Below are 25,880 nucleotides of genomic sequence, written 5' to 3' on the forward strand. Positions count from 1 at the left end.
TCATCTCCCCGAGCTGAGGACATAGAGCAGTGCTCCCAATGAGCTCTATGTGTAAAGGGGGACGTACTGTACGGGCTAAAGGGGACATACTGTACAGGCTGAAGGGGGACATACTGCACGGGCTAAAGGGGGACAAACTGTACAGGCTAAAGGGGGACATACTGTACAGGCTGAAGGGGGACAAACTGTACAGGCTAAAGGGGGACATACTGCACGGGCTAAAGGGGGACAAACTGTACAGGCTAAAGGGGGACATACTGCATGGGCTAAAGAGCCCGTGCAGTATGTCCCCCTTTACACATAGAGCTCATTGGGAGCACTGCTCTATGTCCTCAGGGAGGGGGCGTGCCGTGGAGATCTGCGTCCAGCTGAGCTCAGGGAGGGGGCGTGTACCTCCTCGCTCCCCTTGCCCCAGTTCTAGCTTCGGAAATGTTCGGAGAGCTGGGGGAGGAGCGGACGCATGGATCTACGGGGGCGCAAAAAAACACCTCACACCGGCTCCAGCGTTCAGAACAGTTTGTTCCAAACGCTAAGCTACAGCAGAGTACCCCTTTAAGTATTACGTTTACTTCTTGCTCAAAGATATGGTATCCTCTTTTGTACGGACTTGAACTATAATTTTCCTTTTGGGTCAGACGCTATTCTCTTCAATGCTATGAGAGTTTTTATGTAATACAGATTCCTACCCATAGTGAGAAGCATTGGTGTACTGTCATAAGAGGAGGGATTGGTGTAGTTTAATAGCTCTGTAATATCCATACAATCTCCCATGACTATGACTGTAGTGTCAGACAGAGAGTGAGTTCTGTATCCACTGATGTAATGTAGAAAATATGTCTCATGAATATTTTATTGGATCTCTAGCAGGGGACTTTATCTCATATCTATTTAGTGACTGTATAATCTCTCCTGACTTTAACTTTTATATATATATTTTTTTTCCTACCAGCCAATAATATACCTGAGGGACAAAGTTACCAGGTGGTGGTCCCCGAAAAAATCCATTCCCAGCATAAGCGAGACACACAGGTAATTTACATCCACATTCATTTCTGCTGTAGGCAGATCTCTCGGTGTAAAGGGGTTCTTGCCTCCTGTTTGCTTTATTTGAGAAGGGGACCTTATCCCCGAGGCTGTAGTTACAGACTCCTCTGCACCCATAGCAGTGGTCCGCAGGATCTGCCCTCAGACAGTCTCTTTAAGACATGCTCTTCTATGTTGGATTTGACCTTTCGATGTTCCTAGTTTGCCCATCTGAATCAGTAACACTGTATATCCCAGTTTGCTTCACTGGAGCCAGAATGGGGGCAATCTGAACACGTCCAGTTATGGGGGCTTCTCACCAATAATATCTATGGTATATTCATCCAAGAAATAAATAGCTGCTGCCCCTTTTGTTACTTCCCTAATATTCCTAACCAGTCACTGTGTAGTGAAGTAAAACATGGCCTTAAAGGGGTACTACCGTGCTGACAGATTATCCCCTATCTAAAGGATCTCGCATGCAGCACCCCGCTCTCATCAGGCCCCGGAGCGAACATCAACTCCGGGTCTGATGACGGGGCCGGTGATCGTGACATCACCGCTTTGCCCCCGTGTGACGTCACGCTCCGCCCCTCAATGCAAGTCTATGGCAGGGGGCGAGACAGCTGTCTCGCCCCCTGCCATAGACTTACATTGAGGGACAGAGTGTGACGTCACATAGGGGCGGAGCCGTGACATCACGATACTCCGGCCCTTTGATCAGCAGTCATCAGACCCGAAGTGATGTTCGCTCCGGGGCCTGAGGAGAGCGGGGTGCTGCATGTGAGATCGTGGAGGTCCCCAGCGGCGCGACCCAGCGCGATCAGGCAATTTATACCCTATCCTTTAGATAGGGGATAAGTTGTCAGCACGGTAGTACCCCTTTAATTGAGAGTATTTGGTTTTGTTGTAATTCCAAAGGGGTACTAATGGAGACTGGTGTTATATTGGGTAGAAGACTCCCCATGATCCAGACATTTGTGGCGTCTATCAACCTTTGACTCCATCCTGCGTTTCATAGCACTCATTCAGGCCCTTATCACCTCCTGCTGCCACCACCTCAAAAACAGTTCCCGAATCCACTGTTTTCTGAACTTTGACCATCTCCTGCCTGGACTAGTGCAACATCCTCCCCTGAGACCTTCCATCTAACACTCTTGCTCCCCTCCAAGCCCAGTTAACCCATCTCCCATATTTCTGCTCTTTTTAACTCTCTGCCAATCCCTTCACTGGCTACACATTGCCCAGTGAGTTCCAATGATGAAAAATGACCGTCCACAACCTGTCACCTCCATACATCTCTGACCTGATCTCCTGATAACTCCACACACATAGGGGATATGTATGAAGGATTTTACCCTGTTTTTTTTTACTGTGATTTGTCTCAAATTTCCTTTTATGTCCATTTTTGCGACAAACAATTGCGTCAAATGGTTTAGAACAAAATCACTGATTTCACTTTGTTAGTCGTGATTTCAGTTACAATCATTCTTTGGTCTGGAATTCATTAATTGCAACTTTTTGATTTGGCGCAAGTTTAGGCACAAATACCTTCATTTAGGCGCAAATCTACACCATGAATAAAGTGACAGAGAAAATAGCTACAACAATAGAATGTCCCAAAGTCAGATTTACTGCCTGGAATTCTGGGGTCTGCGCCTTTTGTAGGGCTACATTTGTGCCAAATTACAAACTTGCGTACGACAATTGATAATTTTGGCACAAATATGCTCCATTTGACGCAAAAAAAATACATAAAATCACACATTGCTACACCATTATTGATACATGTCCCCCATAATCTCTAATCCTCACAAGACCCCCACCTGTGCTCTCCTCTTATGTGCACCACACACAACCATCTCCAAGACCTCTCTTGTGCTTCCCCCATACTATGGACCTCACTACCCCAATACACAAGACTAATTAACCATCACAACCTTATTAAAAAAAAACAAAAAAAAACTGAAAGCCCATTTTTCAGAATAGGCTACAACCTACAATATCTCTGCCGTCACTACACTACCATATGAATGGCTTCTGCCCTCACCTGGTGTCTCCCTCCCCTCTCCTTGTAGATTGTAAGTATTTGCAGACAAGGACTTCTCCTCTTTGTACCATTTATATAGTTGATTTTCATTGTACTAATTTCTTGAGAAGTGCAGTGGGGAATGGAGACATGTATCAGTTTATGAAGGAGAATGAGGACTGATTTTTTTTTTACACTATATATATAAAAATCTTAATCATTCCAGTAGTTATCAGCTGCTGAAGTTTAGTTGTTCTTATTTTCTGACCACAGTGCTCTCTGCTGACACCTCTGTCTGTCTCAGGAACTGTCCAAAGCATTAGAGGTTTGCTATGGGGATTTTCTCCTACTCTGGACAGTTCCTGAGACAAGCAGAGGTGTCAGCAGAGAGCACTGTGGTCAGACAGAAAAGAGCAACTCAATTTCAGCAGCTGATAACTACTGGAAGGATTAAGATTTTTTAATAGAAGTAATTAACAAATCGGTTTAACGTTCTGGAGCCAGTTGAGATATATATATATTATATAAATAAAAGTGTTTTTTTCCTGGAATACCCCATTAAACTATTCTTCTACCAGAAAGATCCTCAATGATCTAACTGGTTGTGTTTTGTAAATATATTTTCCTATAGCCACTTAGTAGCCTCCTAATATCTATATCCAGCTTTAATTTAAAACAATCTGGAAATACACCAAGCAAAAATTCAGCTGCATATTTCTTTTAAAAAGTTGGCGTAGATGCCACATTTATTATGTATTTTTACTACTGTGGTGTCCCGGTACCGTATTTCATACTGTACCTTCGTAGAGGTCCCCATAGTCAGAGTCCCTAGGAATGTTTGGGTCCCTCTTCTATAGTTATCCCCTTGTCACTCCTTAGTTAGTTCATATTTATATAGAAATTCATATAAATATAAGTATAAATATGTATATATTCAGATGCCTACCTGTTCAGCGTAGCAGGACCTGCGGGTCATGTGATCAGGTTAGAACTCTATGGTTTTGCTAAAGGACCTTTGGTGGTCCTCATGATGTGTTCACCCACAATGCAATGTAATGGTGAGTGACAGTTGTTACGGACCAATCCAAAATGGCCAGCCCCTGCCCATATAAGGGACCTGCGCCATCTTGATCCCTCTCTTGGGTTGCTGACTCTGGAAGAGGTCGGACCTCCGCAGCTTACAAGACAATTTACTAGGCCAAAGCCTTGCGGCCTCGGCCTCTAACATAGCGGATATACTAAGCAATTCCCCGCTACTCACCGCAAGATCACTGGACCTAAACGCACCCTTAAATCCAGCGGATCTCTGCTATACAATCCCTGAGAAGCTAAATTGAGCTTATCTGATCCCAACCAACTGTCAATCGCTGCTCAAGCTGTATGCATAGAGACTGTTATCTGGACTGTTACTATTGCTGCATGTACAGAAATTCTTCAGTAAAAGTTCCTGCAAGTTTTCAGTTAACAGTGGTTGTGGACAATCCTTTATTTCTGCATCACCTATTGCTTTTGGGAAGGGTGGCAATAGGCCTGTCAAGATTAGCAGTATTTAACCCTCACCCTGGCGTCACGAGTGACAAAGGTTAACAGCGCCCTTTACTATTCTGAACAGCAACACCCTAACTACCCTACACCCCACAAGGCTTTATCCCCCAAGTTTACCACACTACTTTTTGCCCTTCGCTGGACAGTATGAAAAATGTCCAGAAAAGGGGGCTTGAGAAGCTTTACAATGCTCGAGGACAGGAAGAGAGATTATCTGTGTACTGTGTCTATATTACCATGTTAAATGGAGGTGTGAACACCTGATGACTGCCTGGGGACGTTTTGTTTGTACAATGTGGAAAGGTAACACCCTAGTATAGTGTTGTTTCCAGTCCAATATTGTTTGTTACAGGAAAATCCTTCCCTGGACAGTATGAAAATGTCCACAACAGGGGTCTTGACTTGAGGAGTTTTACAATGCACAAGGGAGAGAGACAAGAATTATACTGTGTCTACATTAGCTTGTTAGGATAAGTTTCCACGTTTTTTTCTGGCAGTTTTTGGAATACGGCCACTGCTGTTTTTGAGCCAAAGCCAGAAGTGTATTCAAAAGAAATAGGACATATAAAGGAAGGACTTACACTTCTCCTCCCTTATGGATCCACTTCTGACTTTGGCTCAAAAACTGCAGAAAAAAAAACAAGTGGAAACTTAGCCTTAAATAGAGGTTATAATACTTACCTACTGACTGCCTGGGGACTTTTTGTATGTAAAATGTGAAGAGGTTACACCCTATTAAGGTGTTTCCAGTACAATATTTCTTGTTCCAGGAAAATCCTATATTAAATGTTAGTTGTCATCATGAATTATAGGGTTTGGTCTACTCTAAAACTCTAAGGGGGAATTTAGCAAGGGTTGAGCCCAGCGCAGACTGGGGAGAAGTTGCAAAGCCCTTGGTTGTGAAAAATACTTGCGACTTTTCCTTGGTCTGCTATGTACTTGCAGGATGGGGACATGGCCTTGCATGGCATTTCATTGCACTTAGGTTATTATAATTTAGGTTATTTAGGTTGGGTTATTATAATTTAGATCAGCACACAATCATAAATTGTAGTTAAAATCTACGTCACCTCAGAGCTGGATCAGATTTCTGGGGCTACTGCATAAGCAGCCTCAGATGCTCCTATATATATTGAGAGGTGTACGCCTCCCAGTAAATCCAGTACAGAGGACACAGGCGGAATTTTAAACAAGAGCAGTGTATGATAGGCCATTCTTCATAACATTGGCTCCAAAGAGTTTCATGTGCAAAAGTTTGGGGCAGTCCTGTCCAGGGTCAGTATGGCCCATCAGTGGCTCCCAAAAAGAGCCAATGGCTTCCAAAGTTAGCAGAAGAAAACTCTATTCAAAGCCAACTATGGAGAGGATTACTTGGCAAAAGGATTGATTTACAAGGGTCGTCACAAGAAGGTTCTGCAGAGGACACCGGCCATGCTAAGACTAGCCATGAATGACAACCAGACCTGACGATTATTGCCGGATCGGTCAATCATCTAATGTGTATTGTGGCCTATCGATGTTAGATGTTGGAAGAGAGAATAGTTGGATTACAATATGCCAGATCCTTTTGTTCTCAGGAGAGATAAAAGTGGCTACCTCTGCAGATTAGGCTTGCATGTGAATGGGGGGATCAAGATAGATAGCTAATAGCCAACAGCTATCTGACTTGTATGGCCAGCTTAAAGAGTACCTGTCACAAAAAAATATTATCCTGCCCAATCCTGATCATGTACATATAATTTTTATGTGCCTATCACCTATATTTCTTACAAATATCTTCCATCTGTCACTCCTTTCTGTACTTTGGAGGGGGCGTGTTCTCACTTTGCATGACTTATCTTCCTCCCTGATTCTGCTGTGCTGTGCTGGGTCTCTTCATCCAATCACAGAAGGCTGCTCTCTCACCCCCTCCTCTCTCTTTTCATGTCGCAGTCTGATAGGACAGTAGTGAGCACAGAGGAGTGCTAGTCCCGCCCTCACTTCCTGGACTTTGTGTCAGCCTGTGCTTCAGCTGGGACAAAGATGATGCTGCAGCCGGACAGGATTATGTTTTTGATGGTATGGGGACCCCTAGTGGTGTTTTTTTTAAAAGGGTATTCCACTGGAAAACATTTTTTTTTTTACATCAACTGATGCCAGAAAATTAAACAGATTTGTAAATTACTTCTATTAAAAAATCTTTATCAGCTGCTTTATGCTCCACAAGAAGTTTTTCTTTTTGAGTTTCCTTTCTGCCTTACCAAAGTTCTCTCTGCTGACATTTTAGGAGCTGTCCAGAGTAGAAGCAAATCCCCTTAGAAAACCTATCCTGCTTTGGGCAGTTCCTAAAATGGACAGCAGGTGGTGTCCACAGAGAGCACTGTGGTCAGGCAGAAAGGAAAATCAAAAAGAAAAGAACTTCCTGTGGGTCATAACAGCAGCTAATAGGTACTGGACGGATTAAGAATTTTAAATTTAATTTACAAATCTGTTTAACTTTCTGGCACCATTTCATTTAAAAAACATTTTTTTTCCAGTGGAGTACCCCCCCTTTAAGCCATAATTTCTATAAAAAGAAAATAAAACTCTTACAAAGTATATTAGAAAGGTTAATATTTTGTTAAGATGTACAACATAAAAAGTTTTTGAATCTGACCGTGCCTTTCAATGTGTGCGACTCTAAGCAGAGACAATGTACATACCTGACAGTATATATTGTTCTATAATTCTAGTATGATAACCTTGTAATGAAAATGAAGAGGATGTCCAGCGCAGGTAGAGGAACGAATTCTTTATTATACGCTTCAGCACACGGAAGACATGACAGAGTGACGCATTTCGGCCCTAGCGTCGGGCCTTAGTCATGACTAGTCTATGACTAAGGCCAGACGCTAGGGCCGAAACGCGTCACTCTGTCATGTCTTCCGTGTGCTGAAGCTTATAATAAAGAACTCGTTCCTCTACCTGCGCTGGACATCCTCTTCATTTTCATTGCCGTGTCCTAGTCGTTGCCCACGCCAGTCCAGGCGCTATGGGCTTGGGAGTGAGCTGGACTTTCTCTTGCTTGGCTGCTATGATAACCTTGTGCGATAATGATCCCTGAATACATTTTACAGTCGCTTAGTAACATGACTCAAAAAAATGGGCGATTTAAATAGGGTGAAAGTTGCTTGGTATGACTCTAGTGACCTACTTATACCTGGTTTCACATAGTCAACATGTAACTCAGAACTTATAATTATGACAGGTCATGATGGATCCTGAATACGTTCTGGCGCCATCCCTGAAGCATTTTATGACTAACCTCCTAATGAATTATAGTAGGGATTTCTGTAGTATCATTGCGCCTATACTTTTACTTATTAGCCGTTTTTTTTCTCTATTCTGCCCAGAGCAAGTATCCGGACCTGATCCAGTACAAGCTGCACGTGGATGGAAAACCTATAGTTCTACATATGGAAAAGACTGAGTGAGTCTCCTTATTATTACTAGACCAATGACCTCCCCAACCTGCACTGGTCCATCGTGGCCTGAGATAGTTTTACAATGGCTGGTTGGGGACACTGTAGTAGACAATAGTTTTCCCATGTATAACCGTTACCGCAGAATCAATGCAGAACTAGTGTTTGCCTACTTGTGAATCAATGTTTACAGCTCCCTACCACAACCTATATCCTAGTAGACATTTACATAGCTTCACAGCCACCCTCCCTTGAATTATTGACTGATCTAAAGCTGGACTCACTTTCTGACATATGTTTTCATAATGGAACCAGTATCAGGTTCTGTATGGGGAAATATCTCTTGTGACTACTGATGAATGTTGGAAAATCTCTCTTTGATTATGTATCCTATTTCAGTAGTCTCCAAACTTTGGACCTCCCAGATGTTGCAAAACTACAACTTCCAGCATGCCCGGACAGCCGTTGGCTTTCCGGGCATGTTGGGAGTTGTAGATTTGCAAAAATCTGGAAGACCAAAGTTTGGGAACCACTCCCCTATTTAATAGTAGAACTTAAAGGGATTGTCCACTTTGGGCAAACCCTACGTGCTAGAAGCATTGTTTGACATTAAACTGAAAACAAAGTATCCCCCTGATGAAACCGCACAGGGATTAGCTGTAATCTGTAGGGAAAGATGACGTTTAGTTTCCCTACAGTGCCACCACCAGGAGAAAAGAGGCATTACACAGGGTCAATGCTCATCGGTGGAGTATCTATATAGTGCAGGACGGGACAGGTCCTCCAGAATGAGAGACGCTCTTTGCAACAGCTTTCTACTTTGAGGATCCTGACTAGAGGACCCCCATTTATTAACCTGGAATTTCTTAATATTGTATATGGCAATGGACTTCCTAAACTGGACAACCCTTTCAAAATGAATAAGAGGATTCATTTACTATGGTGTATATGTGTATATACAAGGAAAATACTTACCCCTTTTAGCTAGTCACAGACCTCTCACCACAGCCTGAATAGAACACCCTGCTCTGTACTGATGAGGAGCAAGCACCCCAAAACAGCTGTCTGCAGATGGGTCTTTTTCCCTTCTTGGGAGAATTCTGGCTTGGCATCAATCCAAATCAGTTTCTGAGACTTTGTAACTGGAGCCAGAGATGATCTTAGGGCACGCTACCTGAGAAGGTGGTGTGAAGAGCTGCTATGCATATTCCTTACCCAGAAAGCCCACGGAGTGCTAATGGCCTTTTTTAATCTCCTTTCTACACTGGAAGCAGTGCTCCTCCCTAAGGAGAATACTTACATATATATATATATATATATATATATATATATATATATATATATATATATATATATATGGCCGCCACTGGAAATTGGACAGACTGTGGTATGTGACCTCGGGTGGTTACATGTATCACTTTTTGATGCCAGGGCACCGTTAACCTACACTGTCCGAGAATATCACAGCTTCTCCTGGGCCAGGCGCGGGATAATAAATACACCAATCCTAGATTATGGATATAAACTGTCTCTTTACTGATGATTGAGGTAGCAGGCCTTTACAATGCAGAAGTTTGTGCAGTGAGATGGGCAGAGTAGAAATTGGGGAGCCTAAAGCCTTGCTGGAAGTTGTAATGGAATGCAACCTGAAGATTAGTGCCAGCACACACTGACTGAAAGCTTTAATTTGACTGACTGAAGTAGAGATTTTTCACACAGAGCTTTTGCTAACAATCAGGCTTTGACATCTCACCTGCGCACCGGGGTCTTCTCCTGAGATTTTTCACAGCTGTGGAATGTAGTAGACTTCTTCTCCCAAGGCTTCTCCTCAGCTTCATAGCTGGAACACACTCTCCTCTCACTGTCTCTGACTAGACTCCAAACGCACTTTGCACTTTAAACCAGAACTGCACTGAACTGCCTCTCCTTCCCCCCTACACTAGGAGCTAGGTTTGGGGGGGGGGGGTCCACCTGGTCAGGGTCACCTGGTCACTTTACCTCAATCTCTAAAGGGTACAGTCAGGGGTCAAGTCTTGGGGAAAAAAAAGTGTGGGAACTCCCCCAAGAGTTCGGCTCAAGGGCTGGTCCTGCTGTGGAAAAAGTGCCGGAACTACGTTACCATGCGTTCCTGCAGGACTTGAGCCCTGGGTACAGTGCATAAGTAAATAAATAACATAACATGACAAATATATATACACATGTTTGTGTGTGCGTGTGTGTATATACATATATATATATATATATATATATATATATATATATGATTTTAGGCACAAAGCATAGTGCCAGCAAAACAACAAAACCTAAGCCTGTCCAGCTGTAACTGAACATCCGGATACCTCACTATCCTACTGTGGGCCTAATGTCTGGCCCCAAGCAAACTCACAAAAAATGTCCATAGAGGAAGGTTCAGACCTGATATGTTTGAGCTGCTGTTCTGGCTGTGGCTGCTTCTCATCTCAGTCTCTCCAGAAATCAGCCCCGGCAGCCTCACCTGAGAAGACCTTGAACCAGGGAAACCAGTAGTGGACTAGGGGTGTGGACTGGAGCACTCCCACTTCCAACCTGTCCTCCAGTTGAGGAAATCCAGCCCATTTAACATAAACAAAATAGCCCCAGCAGACTATGCTCTGCTAAAGCAACATAACGTCTGAACTTCAGTTTCTGATGAAGAGCTATCCCCGGAATAGGCTGCAAACATTATATCCCCTGCCTCTTCATCTAAAGAGACTGCAACACTAGTGCGGTAGTATCTTCAATGTTTAAATGGATTGCACGCCCTTCATACGTGCATGTGCAAGCTACTGCTATGTACTGCACCCATTTAAAGGGGTATTCCTATTTTGACATTTACATCATGTCCACTGGATATGATATAAATGTCTGATAGATGCAGATCCTTTCTCTTGGCCCTAAACCTACCCCGAGTTCAAGGGGCCATGGACTCTTTTCGGCCTGACTGGAGAAGGTCAATCGATCAAATTGGCCTTTTTAAGCATTTTCCAAATCTCCTATTGACTGTAATGGGAATTGCATGAACAGTGTAGAACCTGATGCTGATGCTCAAATCTCATATTCAGAATGGAACAAGACTTTTTTAAGGGGTACTCTAGAGGGGGGGAAAATTGTTATACAGATTTTTTAATTACTTCTATTAAAAATTTGAAACCTTCAGGACTTATAAGCTGCTGTATGTTCCATAGGAAGTTCTTTTCTTTTTGAATTTCTTTTCTGTCTGACCACAGTGCTCTCTGCTGCCACCTCTGTCCATGTCAGGAACTGTCCAGAGTAGAAGTGGTTTGCAATGGTTTTGATAAATCTCCCCCAATGTCTTTCTCCCCTCCCGCATTTGTCTGGGCATGATGGGAGTTGTAGTTTTGCAATAGCTGCAGAGCCATAAGTTGGGAATATTGTTCTACACCATGTGCCTCAAATTTCTTACATTTCCAAACCATAAGTACAAAACCTCATTGTTATTTGGGGAGGTTTTATGTTATTCATTGTGGTTTAGATCTGAAGGAAAAATAAAGGGCGACTACTGTGGTAGAGATGACCTAATAATTACCCATAAGAGCTGCATCCTGATCATATCTATCTAATGTAGTGTTTTCCAAAAAGTGTGCCTCCAGCTGTTGCCAAGCTATAACTCCCAGCATGCCCGGACAGCCGTTGGCTGTCCGGGCATGCTGAGAGTTGTAGTTTTGCAACATCTGGAGGTCCAAAGTTTGGAGACCTCTGCCCTATTTGATCTCAGATATCTGGGAGTTGTAGTTTTGCAACAGCTGGAGGCACACTGTTTGGAAGTCACTGGTCTACTGGTATCTATGGTATCTTTATGATGTATACTTTGTGACATGGACTCTCCGCAGCACTCTCACTGGTATTACGTGGACATTAATAATTAACCCTCATGGAACAGGGTTTATTAGTCCATAAAGGTTTACATTGTTCCCCTGCCCATTGAACGACTTTATTGTTAATAGATCTCATCTGAAACTCGGTCCATGTTCCAGAACTAATATATAAAAGCTATACAGTACCTCCATTCATGACTACATTTAGGCTTTGTTCACACCGCAGATTTCGCAGCAGCAGAGTCCTATTGATTTCAATGGGATCCTGCTGCGCTGTTCACAAAGCAGAATTTCCATGCCGGAAACATCTGGTGTGGAAATTCTAATTCTGGTGTCCGCAGAAAGAGTAGACATGTCCATTCTTTCTGCGGACTCCGCACGGAATGCATAATGCACAGTCTGCAGAATATATGCGCAAAGATTTTTCGTGCGGACATTCTGACATGTGAACATAGCCTTACACTTGAACTTCTTGATGGCAAAAGCTGTAACTAGACCACTATTATTCCAAAAAGGATTATGTTGGGCACGAATATTCACATTTTTATCCTGAATATCGCAAATTTGTGAATATTGCGAATATATTCGCTATATATTCGAAATTGCGAATATTTGCTTTTTTCCCCGCATATGCACATATTCGCATATTCCTTCTTTTCACTTGTGGGCCAATTAGAATGATGCAAATACTCTTGTCAGAGGTTATCAACAACATCCCTAGCAACCAATAGTAAGGTTGCCCACCCCCTCACTGTTTTCTTCCTTGAATACGCGAATATGCGATTAAAATGAATACGCAAATATTCGACTGTATATTTGCAAAATATTGCAAATTTTAATATGGGCAATGCCGCTCATCACTATTAGCAACCAGTTTTTTTAAGGGTAAGTTCACATGGCAGAATTTCCACATGAAAATCCTGCAGTAAATTACGCAGCAATTAATTGCCCATTCACTTCAATGGGATTCTGCTGTCCCATTGACGCAGCAGAATTGCCGCAGAGAAAATTCTGCATTCTGAATTTTTTTTTCGGAACTCCCCAGAGGAATCCTATTGAAGTCAATGGGGCTTGAAAGTGAGGAATTTGTGCAGAATTGGCTCAGAGTTGCATGTTAGTAACATTATGTGCCCACTCATAAGTGTACTGAGAATGAAGAAACCCCTGCAGAAAATTCACGGATTCCGTAAGTGCAGAATTCTGCTAAATAAATACAACATGAAATTTCTGCAGAATCACCTGAAATAACCCTTAGGCTCCTAAATGGTACATTCATGAATCTGAAGAGTCTTCTCTGCTTGGCAGAGGAGGTGACTGAACTTGCACTTGCTTAGCCCCGGATAAGCAGAGAAAATGCTGCACAAGTTTTGCGCAAGCCTCCATTTTGCCCAAAAAAAACTTAACGACTACTTTACAGCTCATTCATAAAATGGGTAGAGCTTGGCATAAAGTGGACGCTAAAGAAGGTGCGGCCGCATGAAACTCCATATTTATCATAGAAGTAGGATAAATTGTAACTAAAATGTATGTATCGGAGTTAGGGTGGGTTTCAGGATTGAGCTTTATGTACATTGTCTCCGGACCTTTTAAAATGTCGCAGAATATTTCTCCTGTTGGTGACACGTTCTTCTGTTCTGTTGCAGAAATCTCTTAGCTGAAGATTTCACAGTGACCCGTTATGGGGACGATGGGAGTCCGATCACAACCAAACCACAGGATCAGGTATATAAAGTCATTGGATAGGCAAGGTTTATGCCAATGTTACAGCAGTGGTCACCAAAGTGTGGACCTCCAGATGTTGCAAAACTACAACTCCAAGCATGCCCGGACAGCCGTTGGCTGTCCGGGCATGCTGGGAGTTGTAGTTTTGCAACAGCTGGAGGTCCACAATTGGAGACCACTGAACTAAAGTATTTCAGGCGGACAGAGATACATATTACAGTACCTAAGAAAACTAATATTACACACTCACCTATGTGACTAACTTAAAGGAATAGTCCAGTCCTGAAAAACATCCCCTATCCTAAGGATAGGGGATAAGTTTCAGATCGTGGGGGGGTCCAACCGCTGCCCCCCGGCGATCTCCCGTACGGGGCCCCGGCAACCCGTGGGAAGGGGGCGTGTTGACCGCCGCATGAAGTGGCAGCTGACACGCCCTCTAAATACAGTGCTATGGCAGAGCCCGAGATTGCCATAGAGTTGTATTGGAGTTGGATTGGCGCTCCGGCTCTGCCATAGCGCTGTATTGAGGGGGGCGTGTCAGCTGCCACTTCGTGCGGCGGTCAACACTCCCCCTTCCCGCGGGCTGCCGGGGCCCCAGTGGTCGGACCCCCCACGATCTGAAACTTATCCTCTATTAGGATAGGGGGATACATTTTTCAGGACTGGACTACTCCTTTAAAGGGGTTCTCTGGAGGGTTTTTAGTTTTTTTTCCCTCAAATTAACTGGTGCCATATAATTATTCAGATTTGTAAATTACTTCTATTTAAAAATCTTAATCCTAATCTTAATCAGCTGCTGTATGCTGTAGAGGAAGTTGTGTAGTTCTTTCCAGTCTGACCACAGTGCTCTCTTCTGCCACCTCTGTCTGTGTTAGGAACTGTGGGGATTTGCTCCTGCTCTGGACAGTTCCTGAAACGGACAGAGGTGTCAGCAGAGAGCACTGTGGTCAGACTGGAAAAAAAACTACACGACTTCCTCTGGAGCATACAGCAGCTGATAAGTACTGGACGGCTGAAGATATTTTAAAAAGACGTAATTTACAAATCTGTATAACTTTCTGGCACCAGTTGATGTAAAGTACTCCTCCTTTAATATAAAGCACATATATTGATCGCCATGTACACAGCTCATTCTGTAAACCACGTGCCGTGGATATCTCAGGATGCACCTTGCACATTGAACTCCTGTTTGATAGACTTGGCTTTGAAACAGCAGTAACATTATGTATCTTACTCGGATGTGGGCATACCATGTGCGCAACCTGGGCCAAACCAGTAAATATGATTTACGTAGACAGTAAGATTTAAAAAAATCAGATACAATTTAAATACGTTTTTGAATAGGGGTAAAACGTAAATGGATAAAAATGGCTACATGTTTTGGATTTTTCAATAGAAGTCAATGGATACATCTTGATCAGGGCTGTCGAAACTGGATGTCACCACACATTAGTGTGTCTGAGAAAGTCCCAGCAGCCACAGCTGGTCACTATTATGAAGTGGGCATGACCCTGCTGCTGATCTTGAAAAGATTTACTTTAAATCAGTGAGTTGCAGTGGCTACTGGTGCAGCATGGGTGAAAGATGACCCGGCACTAACAGGACTAAGGCTGTGACTTCAGCAGAGAAAATCAGCAGTGGAGTGTGTATGTAACCCTGTGTAAATGTTGACACGGGTGGTGCCAAGTCCAGATATAAAAGGTGCAGGTATATAATCAAGACAAGCAGGACTGCAGGGTGTAGGGTGCAGGTATGTAATCAAGACAAGCAGGACTGCACAGACTGTTTCACGCCAGTAGCTGCGCTTCTTCAAGCCGGTATACCGGCTTGAAGAAGCGCAGCTACTGGCGTGAAACAGTCTGTTCTGGAGTACGTCCCCCGCCTCCCTCCACTTACCTGTTCCCGTCACCTGAAATGTTGCAATAAAACTTTGTTGAACTCTGGTGAGTGCAGTCCTGCTTGTCTTGTTTATATAGCAGTGGCTACTGGGACTGGTGAGTGACACCCCTAACAATCTGCCGAGGAGTCGTGGAGGATGACCTCACTTGTCAGACCCGCTGAGCCTCCGCCTAGGCCTGCTGGAGCGCACTAAGAGACACAGACCAGGTCAGGCACAGCAGTGGAACAAGGGGGGGGGGTTGATGATGGGGCACAGGGGATTGTCAAGAAAGAGAAGAACAGCACAGGGGAGGATCATGGAGGGTAATGAAATGGCATTGAGGGTGGTCAAAAGTGGGGTATAAAATGGCACAGGGGAGGATCAAGAAAGGGATAAAATGGCACATGGGGGTCATGAAGGGAGAATGAAATGGCACAGGGAGGAATGATGGGGCACAAGCAGGGACATGCACAGGTTGACTAGAAGGGGGGCTTGAGCCCCTGCCCTTTTGATGTTCCTTCGACAAGTGCCCTGGGCAGTGCTGGGCAGTCTGGCATTATTATGTGGACATTTATATAAATAATAACGATAAGTGCCCTGGACACAAGGGGTGATAACGGGGGAATGAAATAGCACAGGGGGTGATGAAGGAATGCCACAGGGGGTAGCAGCTACATTTGTAATGCTGATACTGAATACTGGTATCACATTGGACTACATTATAGTGATACATGCAATTGGGTTGTGTCCCCAAACTATGCATGTCTAAAGAGGATGTCCCCAACACGAAAAGTTTGGAAAGCTTTGGTCTAGATATACAATGCTAGAGGATTTTCAAAGAATTGTATGAACTCGACGGATGCAAAAAATCATGGTGTGAATGAGGCCTAGGAACCCCCTCAGATAAGAGTGCATGGGTGTGACTGGGCCCCGTTCACCCCCCATAGCTATACCCCATAATTGTTTCCGTTGTATAGTCCTGTTGTTTAGTCTCTTTCTGAATCTTTTTCAGGACCATTGCTGTTACCAGGGCCGTGTGAAGGAAGACGATGGCTCCACACTCAGCATTTGTACGTGTAAGGGGCTTAGGTAAGCAGGGACAAATGAGATGTCAGTGATAACAGGCCGGGCCGTCCAGCCTTCAATTACCTGCTTCCCTTCCACAGTCATTATAGATAATTACCTGTAATTAGGGCTAATATTCCCTGTTTACTGTTCTCACATCTTGTTTAGCAACAGCTGACCGCCATGTAGAGTAACACGTTCATGTTCATATTAAATGATTGGGAAACACGAGATGTGAGGCCTGTACAGTTGTGTCAGAAGGGAAATCCAATATCCCACAATAGATGTCATAATATTGATATTTCACGTGGAAACGTATGACTAAGAAACCCAGACGCCGCCTCGTGTGGTGGCGGCCATTTGGTTTACTGAGGTGTTCTGTATATACAAACAGCCTTTATGAACTGATGAAACATTTACACAAAGCATTGATCTACTACTACTCTATATTGTCCTGGTTATCATCTACAACAGTGGTCTCCAAACTGTGGACCTCCAGCCGTTGCAAAATTACAACTCCCAGAATGCCCGGACAGCCAACGGTTTCCAGAACTGCTGGGAGTTGAAGTTTTGAAACAGCTGGAGGTTCACAGTTTGGAGACCACTGATCTACAAGCTAAACAACACTCGTGTTGTATTATTTTTTTGGCTCAAATTCTGGCACAGGCACCACCTGATGAAAACTTCAGTTATGGGGGCCACAGCCCATCGGGGTATTTCTTAGTGATATAAAATGAAAAAATATAAGTAGAGTCAGCTCACCCCTTGTATGATTCAGTGCAGAAACAACGGGAACCTGTGCAGGGAAGCATGGAGCACTGCAATGGAGCCAGTTCTCGAGGAGGAATATCCAAACAAAAAGATAGTGTTCCAGCTCCCCTAAACAATAACTTTTAATCTATTTGTTAAAAATCATGTGCACAAAACAACCCTACATTAAATTAAATTAAACTAAACCCTGACGCGTTTCGGTTTATAGAAAAACCTTATTCATGGTGATAGTTTAACTGTGGTAACATGCTTCTTATATATCCTATTCCAAATGACTTCAGTGTACTCAGGTCCGCCCACTATTCGTCTGGTCACATGATCGTGCCTAATTGTACTGGAGACACACCTGTTGTGTGCAGCATTCCGGGCTGGATGTTAAAGAAGCCTTGGACTCGCATACGATACAATTCACACTAGGTAAGTATGTATATATATATATATATATATATATATATATATGTGTGTGTGTGTGTGTGCGTTTTTTCTGGTACATACAAAATTCCAACAAATATACAAGGCCATTAATATATGTACGCTAGGTCATTTCTAAAGTTCAGACCTCTCGGGTATCTGGTGTCCAGACAGAAGTTTGTCTCTACAAAATCAATTGTCACCCAGCAATTTTGCCAACAGCAATGATAAACATAAATGGCTATCCTGCAAAGGTACTAACAAATGTAACCAAAATAGGTGCAGTGTGTGCAAATACATCAATCCCTCCCTATTTACTCCATCAGTACTGCAAAAACATACCCCATAAAGTCTTTCATCAATTGTTCCACAACCCACATTGTGTATTTGGCAACTTGTTCTGCGTGCAGCCTCCAATATGTGAGCTGCACGTCCAGAAAATTTTAAACTAGGATTGCGGAACATGTTAGCATGCCGCAGAATGTGCATGAAACCCAAAAGACCATGTCTGGCCTGACACGTTGGACACTTGTTGGAATTTTGTATGTACCAGAAAAAGCACACACATACATAAGGTGTGTCTCCAGTACAATTAGGCACGGTCATGTGACCAGCCGAATAGTGGGGCCGGACCTGAGTACACTGAAGTCATTTGGAATAGGATATATAAGACGCATGTTACCACAGTTAAACTATCTCCATGAATAAGGTTTTGCTATAAACCGAAACGCGTCTGTGTTTCATTTAGCTTTTAGTAGGCTTGTTTTGTGCACATCTTTTTTAACAAATAGATTAAAAGTTATTTTTCAGAGGCGCTGGAACACAATCTTTTTGTTTAAATATTTCTTAGTGATGTTGTCCAGCAGTCCAAAAATGTTCATGTTTTCTCTGGGGTCAACAGGAAAAACTAAAATAAATTACAAATAATGTTTTTATTTATTAATATTTATTTTTATTTTATTAGTAAGGTGTTTATGCACTTGAGGTGTATTTTTTTTTTGTCAGTGTTTTTTTTATTTTTTATTTTTTTAAACGTAGCAAGTATACAATTTTATTCGTATACATTTTTTTACGTGAAGCCCCTTGGGCATAGGCAACAATAGACAGGACCCTTCCCATTTACATGAATTGGAAACATTTCCAGGCTTTCTCTGAGACCTTTTCAGAGGTAATTTAACAGGGGAAGGAGGAGGGCTGATCTGTGAGCAACACCTATTGTGTGTACCTATGTTATCTACAGTATATATTGGTGTCATCTTTCACTGTACTCCTGTCTGTGATGATAAGGAGGACACTGCTGGGAAGTGACCTGAACAGATCGGAAAGTCTCAGCTTAACTTTAGGCCTAGTGGCCAGAATGGAAACTGCAAGATTTCAGGATTATTTTAAAATCTAAATAGTAAAATGGAAACTTAGAAGAAAAAAAAAAATCTTGTATTGAAACAATAGATCATTTTCTAATGACACATTACCTTTAAAGGGGTACTCCCGTGGAAAACTTTTTTTTTTTTTTAAATCAGCTGGTGCCAGAAAGTTAGACAGATTTGTAAATTACTTCCATTAAAAAATCTTAATCCTTCCAGTACTTTTTAGGGGCTATATACTACAGAGGAAATGCTTTACTTTTGAGATTTCTCTGAAGTCATGACTACAGTGCTCTCTGCTGACCTCTGCTGTCCATTTTAGGAACTGTCCAGAGCAGCATATGTTTGCTATGGGGATTTTCTCCTGCTCTGGACAGTTCCTAAAATGGACAGCAGAGGTCAGCAGAGAGCACTGTGGTCATGACATCAGAGAAATCTAAAAAAAAAATAAAGCATTACCTCTGTAGTATACAGCCCCTAAAAAGTACTGGAAGGATTAAGATTTTTTAATAGAAGTAATTTACAAATCTGTCACCCAGCAATTTTCATTCAACAGGGGAAGGGGGAGGGCTGATCTGTAAGCAACACCTTTGCGTGTACCTATGTTATCTACAGTATATATTGGTGTCATTTTTCACTGTACTCCTGTCTGTGATGATAAGGAGGACGCTGGAAAGTGACCTGAACAGATCGGGAAATCTCAGCTTAACTTTAGGCCTAGTGGCCAGAATGGAAACTGCAAGATTTCAGGATTATTTTAAAATCTAAATAGTAAAATGGAAACTTAGAAGAAAAAAAAATCTTAAATTGAAACAAGATAATTTTCTGATGACACATTACCTTTAAGAACCTTCCTTAGCCCGAAATGTCCGATACTTCTTCTGAATTGACTCAAGTGACTTTCTTCTTCCCGGCAGTGGTCTTATTCATACTCGGAACCGCAGATTCTTGATAGAGCCGCTGAACCAGACAGACAGTGGGGATCATGCCGTGTTCGAGACCAATGAAGAGACTCCGAGAACCTGCGGGGTGACTAATACTTCTTGGACCGAGGGAAAAACTTCCAAATCCTCCCGATCCAGCAACGTTGAGGTATGTCGGTAGCGTTTAAACTAGATAAAAGGGATATTTATAGGTTTTAGTGACACATCTTAAAATATTTGCTGAAACTTATTTACTTAGGTAGTATAGTGCAGTGGTCTCTAAATTGGGAACCCCCAGATGTTGCAAAACTACAACTCCCAGCATGCCCGGACAGCCAACGGCTGTCCGGGCATGCTGGGAGTTGTAGTTTTGCAACTGAAGGTCCACAGTTTGAAGATCACTGCTTTAGATATATGATCAGACCTGTATGAATGAATGGATTCATTGGTCTTTGATGCTGCGGTTGTGGTCGCAGTATCAGGTTGCGTTCTACATACCGTTCACTCACCAGTCCTGTCCTATATAATCAGTGGAAACTACATGACTCAACTTGTGCAGCACATGTCTACCTAGGGCAGATCACTATCTTACATTCTGATCATCACAAAATCCTTTTGGCTTAGGACATGTTCTCGTTCCCATCTGATTAGAATCACAGGTAGAATCCTCATTGAGTTCTCTTTAATCGCATACAGCTGTGTTTCCTAACCAGGGTGCCGCACGCTGTTGTGAAACTACAACTCCCAGCGTGCCCTACAGCCAAAGGCTGTCCCAGCACAGGCTGGGAGTTGAAGTCTTGCAACAGCTGGAGGCACCCTGGTTAGGAAACACTCCCTTATGGATTTTACTTTGCTACCTTCGGATGTAATCCTAATGTAGTGTCACTGTTGAATATGGACAGTTCTTGCATAATTACTGAAAATCAATGATAAATCATAGAGCGAAACTATGTGACAGCTTGTTGTATAATATATATATATATATATATATATATATATATATATATATATATATATGAAGTGAGTGCCCTCTTGTGGCCAGTCACAATTTTATCATGTAATTCTTTGGCTATATCACTATGTATGGATATATAGTATATATAATATATATATATATATATAATTATTATTTATTTCCTATCTGAGTACCAGTTGTTGTCTGGTCTTTCTACCTAATGACGCTCTTGTCCTCGTATTCTAACCTAAAATCCGCCATCATATATCGTCCTCATATCTTGACCTTCTATCCCGTCCTTTTATCCAGTCCTCATATTCTGTCCTTACTGTATATCCTTTCCTTATATCCCAAACTCATATTCCAATCTCATTTCTCGCCCTAATATCCCAACCTCATATCCAGTCCTTATATCCAATCCTTAAAGGAGTACTCCAGCGGGGAAAAAACTGATCCCCTATCCACAGGATAGGGGATAAGTAGCTGATCGCGAGAGGTCTGTCCACTGGGGCCTCCCACGATCCCTGGGACAGGACCCCAGCGCTCTTAGGGAGGAGCATGTGTCGTCAACTGGTAGACGGCAAGAGCTCCATTCATTTCTTCATTTCTATGGGAGCGCCAAAAAAAACCAAGAGCTGTACTCGGGTCTTTTCTGCACTCCCATAGGAATGACTGGAGCGGGTGCTGGCTGCATTACATGCTCCTCACTAAGCTTCGGGTTCCATACCGGTGAACGCAGGGGGTCCCAGCGGTTGGACCCCCGCGATCAGCTACTTTACACTATCCTATGGATAGGGGATAAGTTATTTATTACAGGAGATCTCCTTTATTTCTGTCCTCATATCTCTTCCTCATATCCTGTCCTCATATCTAGACCACATATCTCTTCCTCATATCTCTTCCTCATATCTAGACCACATATCTGATCCTCATATCTCATCCTCATATCCTATCCCCCTGCTATAACTATTCTCTGCACCTATCTTCCAGACAGTAGGCATGATGTTTCAAAGTCCTGGGCAATCTCTGCAGCCCAAGAATAACTCAATGAAGAAATGTACCGGAAGTCACATAGACTTGCATATTAACTTCAGACAAAAAAAAAAACCCTCACCCTTGCAAATGGGGTTGGGTAAAGGTTAAAGGGGTACTCCGGTGGAAAAACTTTTTTTTTTTTTTTAAATGAACTGGTGCCAGAAAGTTAAACAGATTTGTAAATGACTTCTATTAAAAAATCTTAATCCTTTTAGTACTTTTTAGCAGCTGTATGCTACAGAGGAAATTCTTTACTTTTTGAATTTCTTTTTTTGTCTTGTCCACAGTGCTCTCTGCTGACACCTGATGCCCGTATCAGGAACTGTCCAGAGCAGGAGAAAATCCCCATTTCAAACTTATCCTGCTCTGGACAGTTCCTGACACGGACAGAGGTGTCAGCAGAGTGCACTGTGGACAAGACACAAAAGAAATTCAAAAAGAATAGAATTTCCTCTGTAGCCTACAGCTGCTAAAAAGTACTGAAAGGATTAAGGTTTCTAAATAGAAGTAATTTACAAATCTGTTTAACTTTCTGGCACCACTTCATTTAAAAAAAAAAAAAAAGTTTTCCACCGGAGTACCTATTTAAATAAGCTCTACTTTATTTTTCGTTGACATATAAGTAACGTGTGAAAAGTTTCATTGAAATCTCTCCAGCCATTTGGAAGTGATGCTGGAACATACGGTATACACACACACACACACACATAGGGGGAGATTTATCAAAACCTGTGCAAAGGAAAAGTTACCCAGTTGCCCATAGCAACCAATCAGATCGCTTCTTTCATTTTGCAGAGGCCTTGTTAAAAATGAAAGAAGCAATCTGATTGGTTGCTATGGGCAACTGGGCAACTTTTCCTCTGGACAGGTTTTGATAAATGTGCCCCATAGTGAGTTTTATATAGAGCGATTTATCTTTATTTGCATCTTACATACTTTGTTTTTATTTATTCTAGAAACAGAATTTTCTAAAATCTCAGAAATATGTCCAGGTCTACGTGGTGGCAGATAAAACCATGGTAAGTATAACAAGCAGTAGCATGTATATGCTGTACCGGTATATAGCATTATCAGACTGGGGTCCCATTGGTGTTAGATTCACCTTTGTCAGTACTGAAGTAATATTTAGGCTTCTTCAGGGGAAATGTAGTCTTACATGGTGAACGAACAAAGGAATAGGCTACGTTGGAGCCGAAAAATGGAAATAGGGTGCCATCAGATCTATTACAATTGGACGTAAAAGTCGTCCATTAGAGCCCAACTACTTAAAGGGTACCTTTAAAAAAATAAACTTTTGACATGTCCTTGACTTTTATCAGTGTTCAGACCCTGACCCATCACTAGAGCAAGTGCGAAAAAAAGTGTTCTCTACATGTTTCTCTTCCTACTCTGGGTCTATAAGGACGGCCCCATAGACTTACATCAGTGGTCTCAAACTGTGGCCCTCCAGATGTTGCAAAACTCCAACTCCCAGCATGCCCGGACAGCCGTTGGCTGTCCGGGCATGCTGGGAGTTGAAGTTTTGCAACATCTGGAGGGCCACAGTTTGAGACCACTGACTTACATTGAGTCCATCCAGCTCACGTGACACAGAGCCCGGAGAGAACACACTAAAGTATGCCATCTTCCAGCTCATTCTCATAAAAAAGTAAAATAAAAAAACTTTAGAAAAGTCTCCAACATATTGAAATTTTTTTTTTTTTTTTTTTTTAATAACAGTTTCTATTAAAAAAAAAATTCTATTGGGCGCACAGTAAGTTGTTATTCTATTTTGGCTGGTAGTTTTGACAGAACCTGCAGTAAAGGCTTCAGATGCAGGTGTGAACTCCTGAGCCTAAAACGTGACTGCCAACATTTTTTGACTGTCTCTCTGCTCTGGGTAATATCGGGAGTCTCCAACTGGGAAGTCTCTTCTAGAGGCTGACAGTCTTGTTAGACCAAAACCACGGCAGTTCTGAATTTCAGTGTCGGAGTCTTAAAGGGGTACTCTGCCCCTAGATATCTTATCCCCTTTCCAAAGGATAGGGGATAAGATGTCTGATCGCGGGGGTCCCGCCACTGGTCTCTCCACGATCTCTCCTGCTGCCACCCCGTACATCAGCAGCCTGGAGCTATGTTTGCTCCATGGCTGATGACAGGCGATACAGGGGACGCGATATCGTGACATCACGGCGCCGCCCCCTCAATGCAAGTCTACGGGAGGGGGCGTGGCGGCTGTCACGACCCCTCCCATAGGCTTGCATTGAGGGGACGGGTTGTGATGTCACGAGGGGCGGGGCCATGACATCACGATACCCTTTCCCCTGTATCGCCCGTCATCAGCCACGGAGCAAACATATCTGCAGGTTGCTGATGTACGGGGGTGCAGCTGGGGACCCCCGCAATCAGACATTTTATCCACTATCCTTTGGATAGGGGATAAGATATCTAGGGGCAGAGTACTTAAAGGAGTACTCCGGCAAAAAAGTAAAAGTTAAACAGATTTGTAAATTACTTCTATTAAAAAATCTTAATCCTTCCAGTACTTAGCTGCTGTATTCTCCAGAGGAAGTTGTATAGTTCTTTTCTGTCTGACCACAGTGCTCTCTGCTGACACCTCTGTCCATATCAGGAACTGTCCAGAGTAGGAGAAAATCTCCATAGCAAACCTCTCCTGCTCTGGACAGTTCCTGACATGGACAGATGTGTCAGCAGAGAGCACTGTGGTCAGACTGGAAAGAACTCCACAACTTCCTCTGTAGTATACAGCAACTGATAAGTACCGGAAGGATTAAGATTTTTTTATGGATGTAATTTACAATTCTGTTTAACTTTCTGGCACCAGTTGATTTGAAAAAAAAAAAAATGTACCCTTTTTAAACCTGAAATACGAAACACAGTCAGTAAAGTATGTGTAGTGATTTTTCATACAGTTTATGTATTTTTTTATGTTATTTTAGTTTACAAAATATAACCGCAGCTCAGAGAATGTCAAGCAGAGGATCTTTGAAATGCTTAATTATGTCAATGAGGTGAGTGTATCCCCTTATCCTCTTATCCTTTTAATTTTATAATGATTGCTGAGATGGTGGGCCACTCCGAATTATGTCAATGGGAGTCATGCAAAGTGCGCAACCTTTCCCGCTTTAGCTGCTTTTGGCTTTCCGACCAATGTCGGTGGCCGCAAGCAGGCCTGTTTGAGCCTGAAAGTTGTTAGAGGTGATAAGAATACCCCTTTAAAAAAAAAATTTAAAAAATTTAAAATGTAACAACTATTTTGAAAAACAAAAAAGATAGAAAAAGTTTTCTGTTTAGAATAGGATTTTTTTATATATATATATATATATATATATATATATATATATATATAAACTTGGTATCACTGAATCTGAAAGTCCAAACTGTGGAAATATTTATGCCACATGGTGAACGTTGCAAATAACACCAATAAAAACTACAGAACAAAGAACGACCCACAGAGCTCTATAGACAGCAAAATAAAAATCTTTGTGCATGGCATGGTGATTGGCATGGATACATTGTACATAATTATTAAATACCATTTCTTCTTCCAGGTGTACAAATCCTTAAACACCTTTGTTGCACTGACCGGTGTAGAAATCTGGGAGAAGAATGACCAGTTTGAGGTTGCTTCCTCAGCCTCTACAAACCTCGATCGCTTCTCCAACTGGAGGAAGAACAACCTTCTACCAAGGAAACCTCATGACAATGCCCAGTTCATAACGTAAGATTCTTCACCCAATTTACCCTTCTTAACAAATATTCTAACACATCCACCATCGAAACTGTTCCAGATTAAAGGGGTACTCCGCTGCTCAGCATTTGGTACAAACTGTTCTGAATGCTGGAGCCGGCGCTGGGAGC

At 42.5% G+C, this 25,880-nt stretch overlaps 1 protein-coding gene across 7 annotated transcripts in view; it reads left to right on the plus strand.

Moving 5' to 3' along the window:
- Window positions 1-25,880, plus strand: part of LOC130368008 (zinc metalloproteinase-disintegrin-like crotastatin) — a 219,305-nt gene that overhangs the window by 173,202 nt on the left and 20,223 nt on the right. For 4 of the 7 annotated variants that reach the window (XM_056571152.1, XM_056571153.1, XM_056571154.1 and 1 more), the window contains 8 exons: window positions 950-1,029; window positions 7,969-8,045; window positions 13,535-13,613; window positions 16,505-16,581; window positions 20,021-20,195; window positions 22,973-23,035; window positions 24,956-25,027; window positions 25,571-25,740. In XM_056571152.1, coding sequence (XP_056427127.1) covers window positions 950-1,029; window positions 7,969-8,045; window positions 13,535-13,613; window positions 16,505-16,581; window positions 20,021-20,195; window positions 22,973-23,035; window positions 24,956-25,027; window positions 25,571-25,740 — 793 coding nt within the window. The remainder of the gene's footprint in view (window positions 1-949; window positions 1,030-7,968; window positions 8,046-13,534; window positions 13,614-16,504; window positions 16,582-20,020; window positions 20,196-22,972; window positions 23,036-24,955; window positions 25,028-25,570; window positions 25,741-25,880) is intronic. The other 3 variants (XM_056571155.1, XM_056571156.1, XM_056571159.1) reach the window with 2 other exon arrangements.

This window comes from Hyla sarda, chromosome 4 (assembly GCF_029499605.1).
Source record: "Hyla sarda isolate aHylSar1 chromosome 4, aHylSar1.hap1, whole genome shotgun sequence".
NCBI classification, from domain to species: domain Eukaryota; kingdom Metazoa; phylum Chordata; class Amphibia; order Anura; family Hylidae; genus Hyla; species Hyla sarda.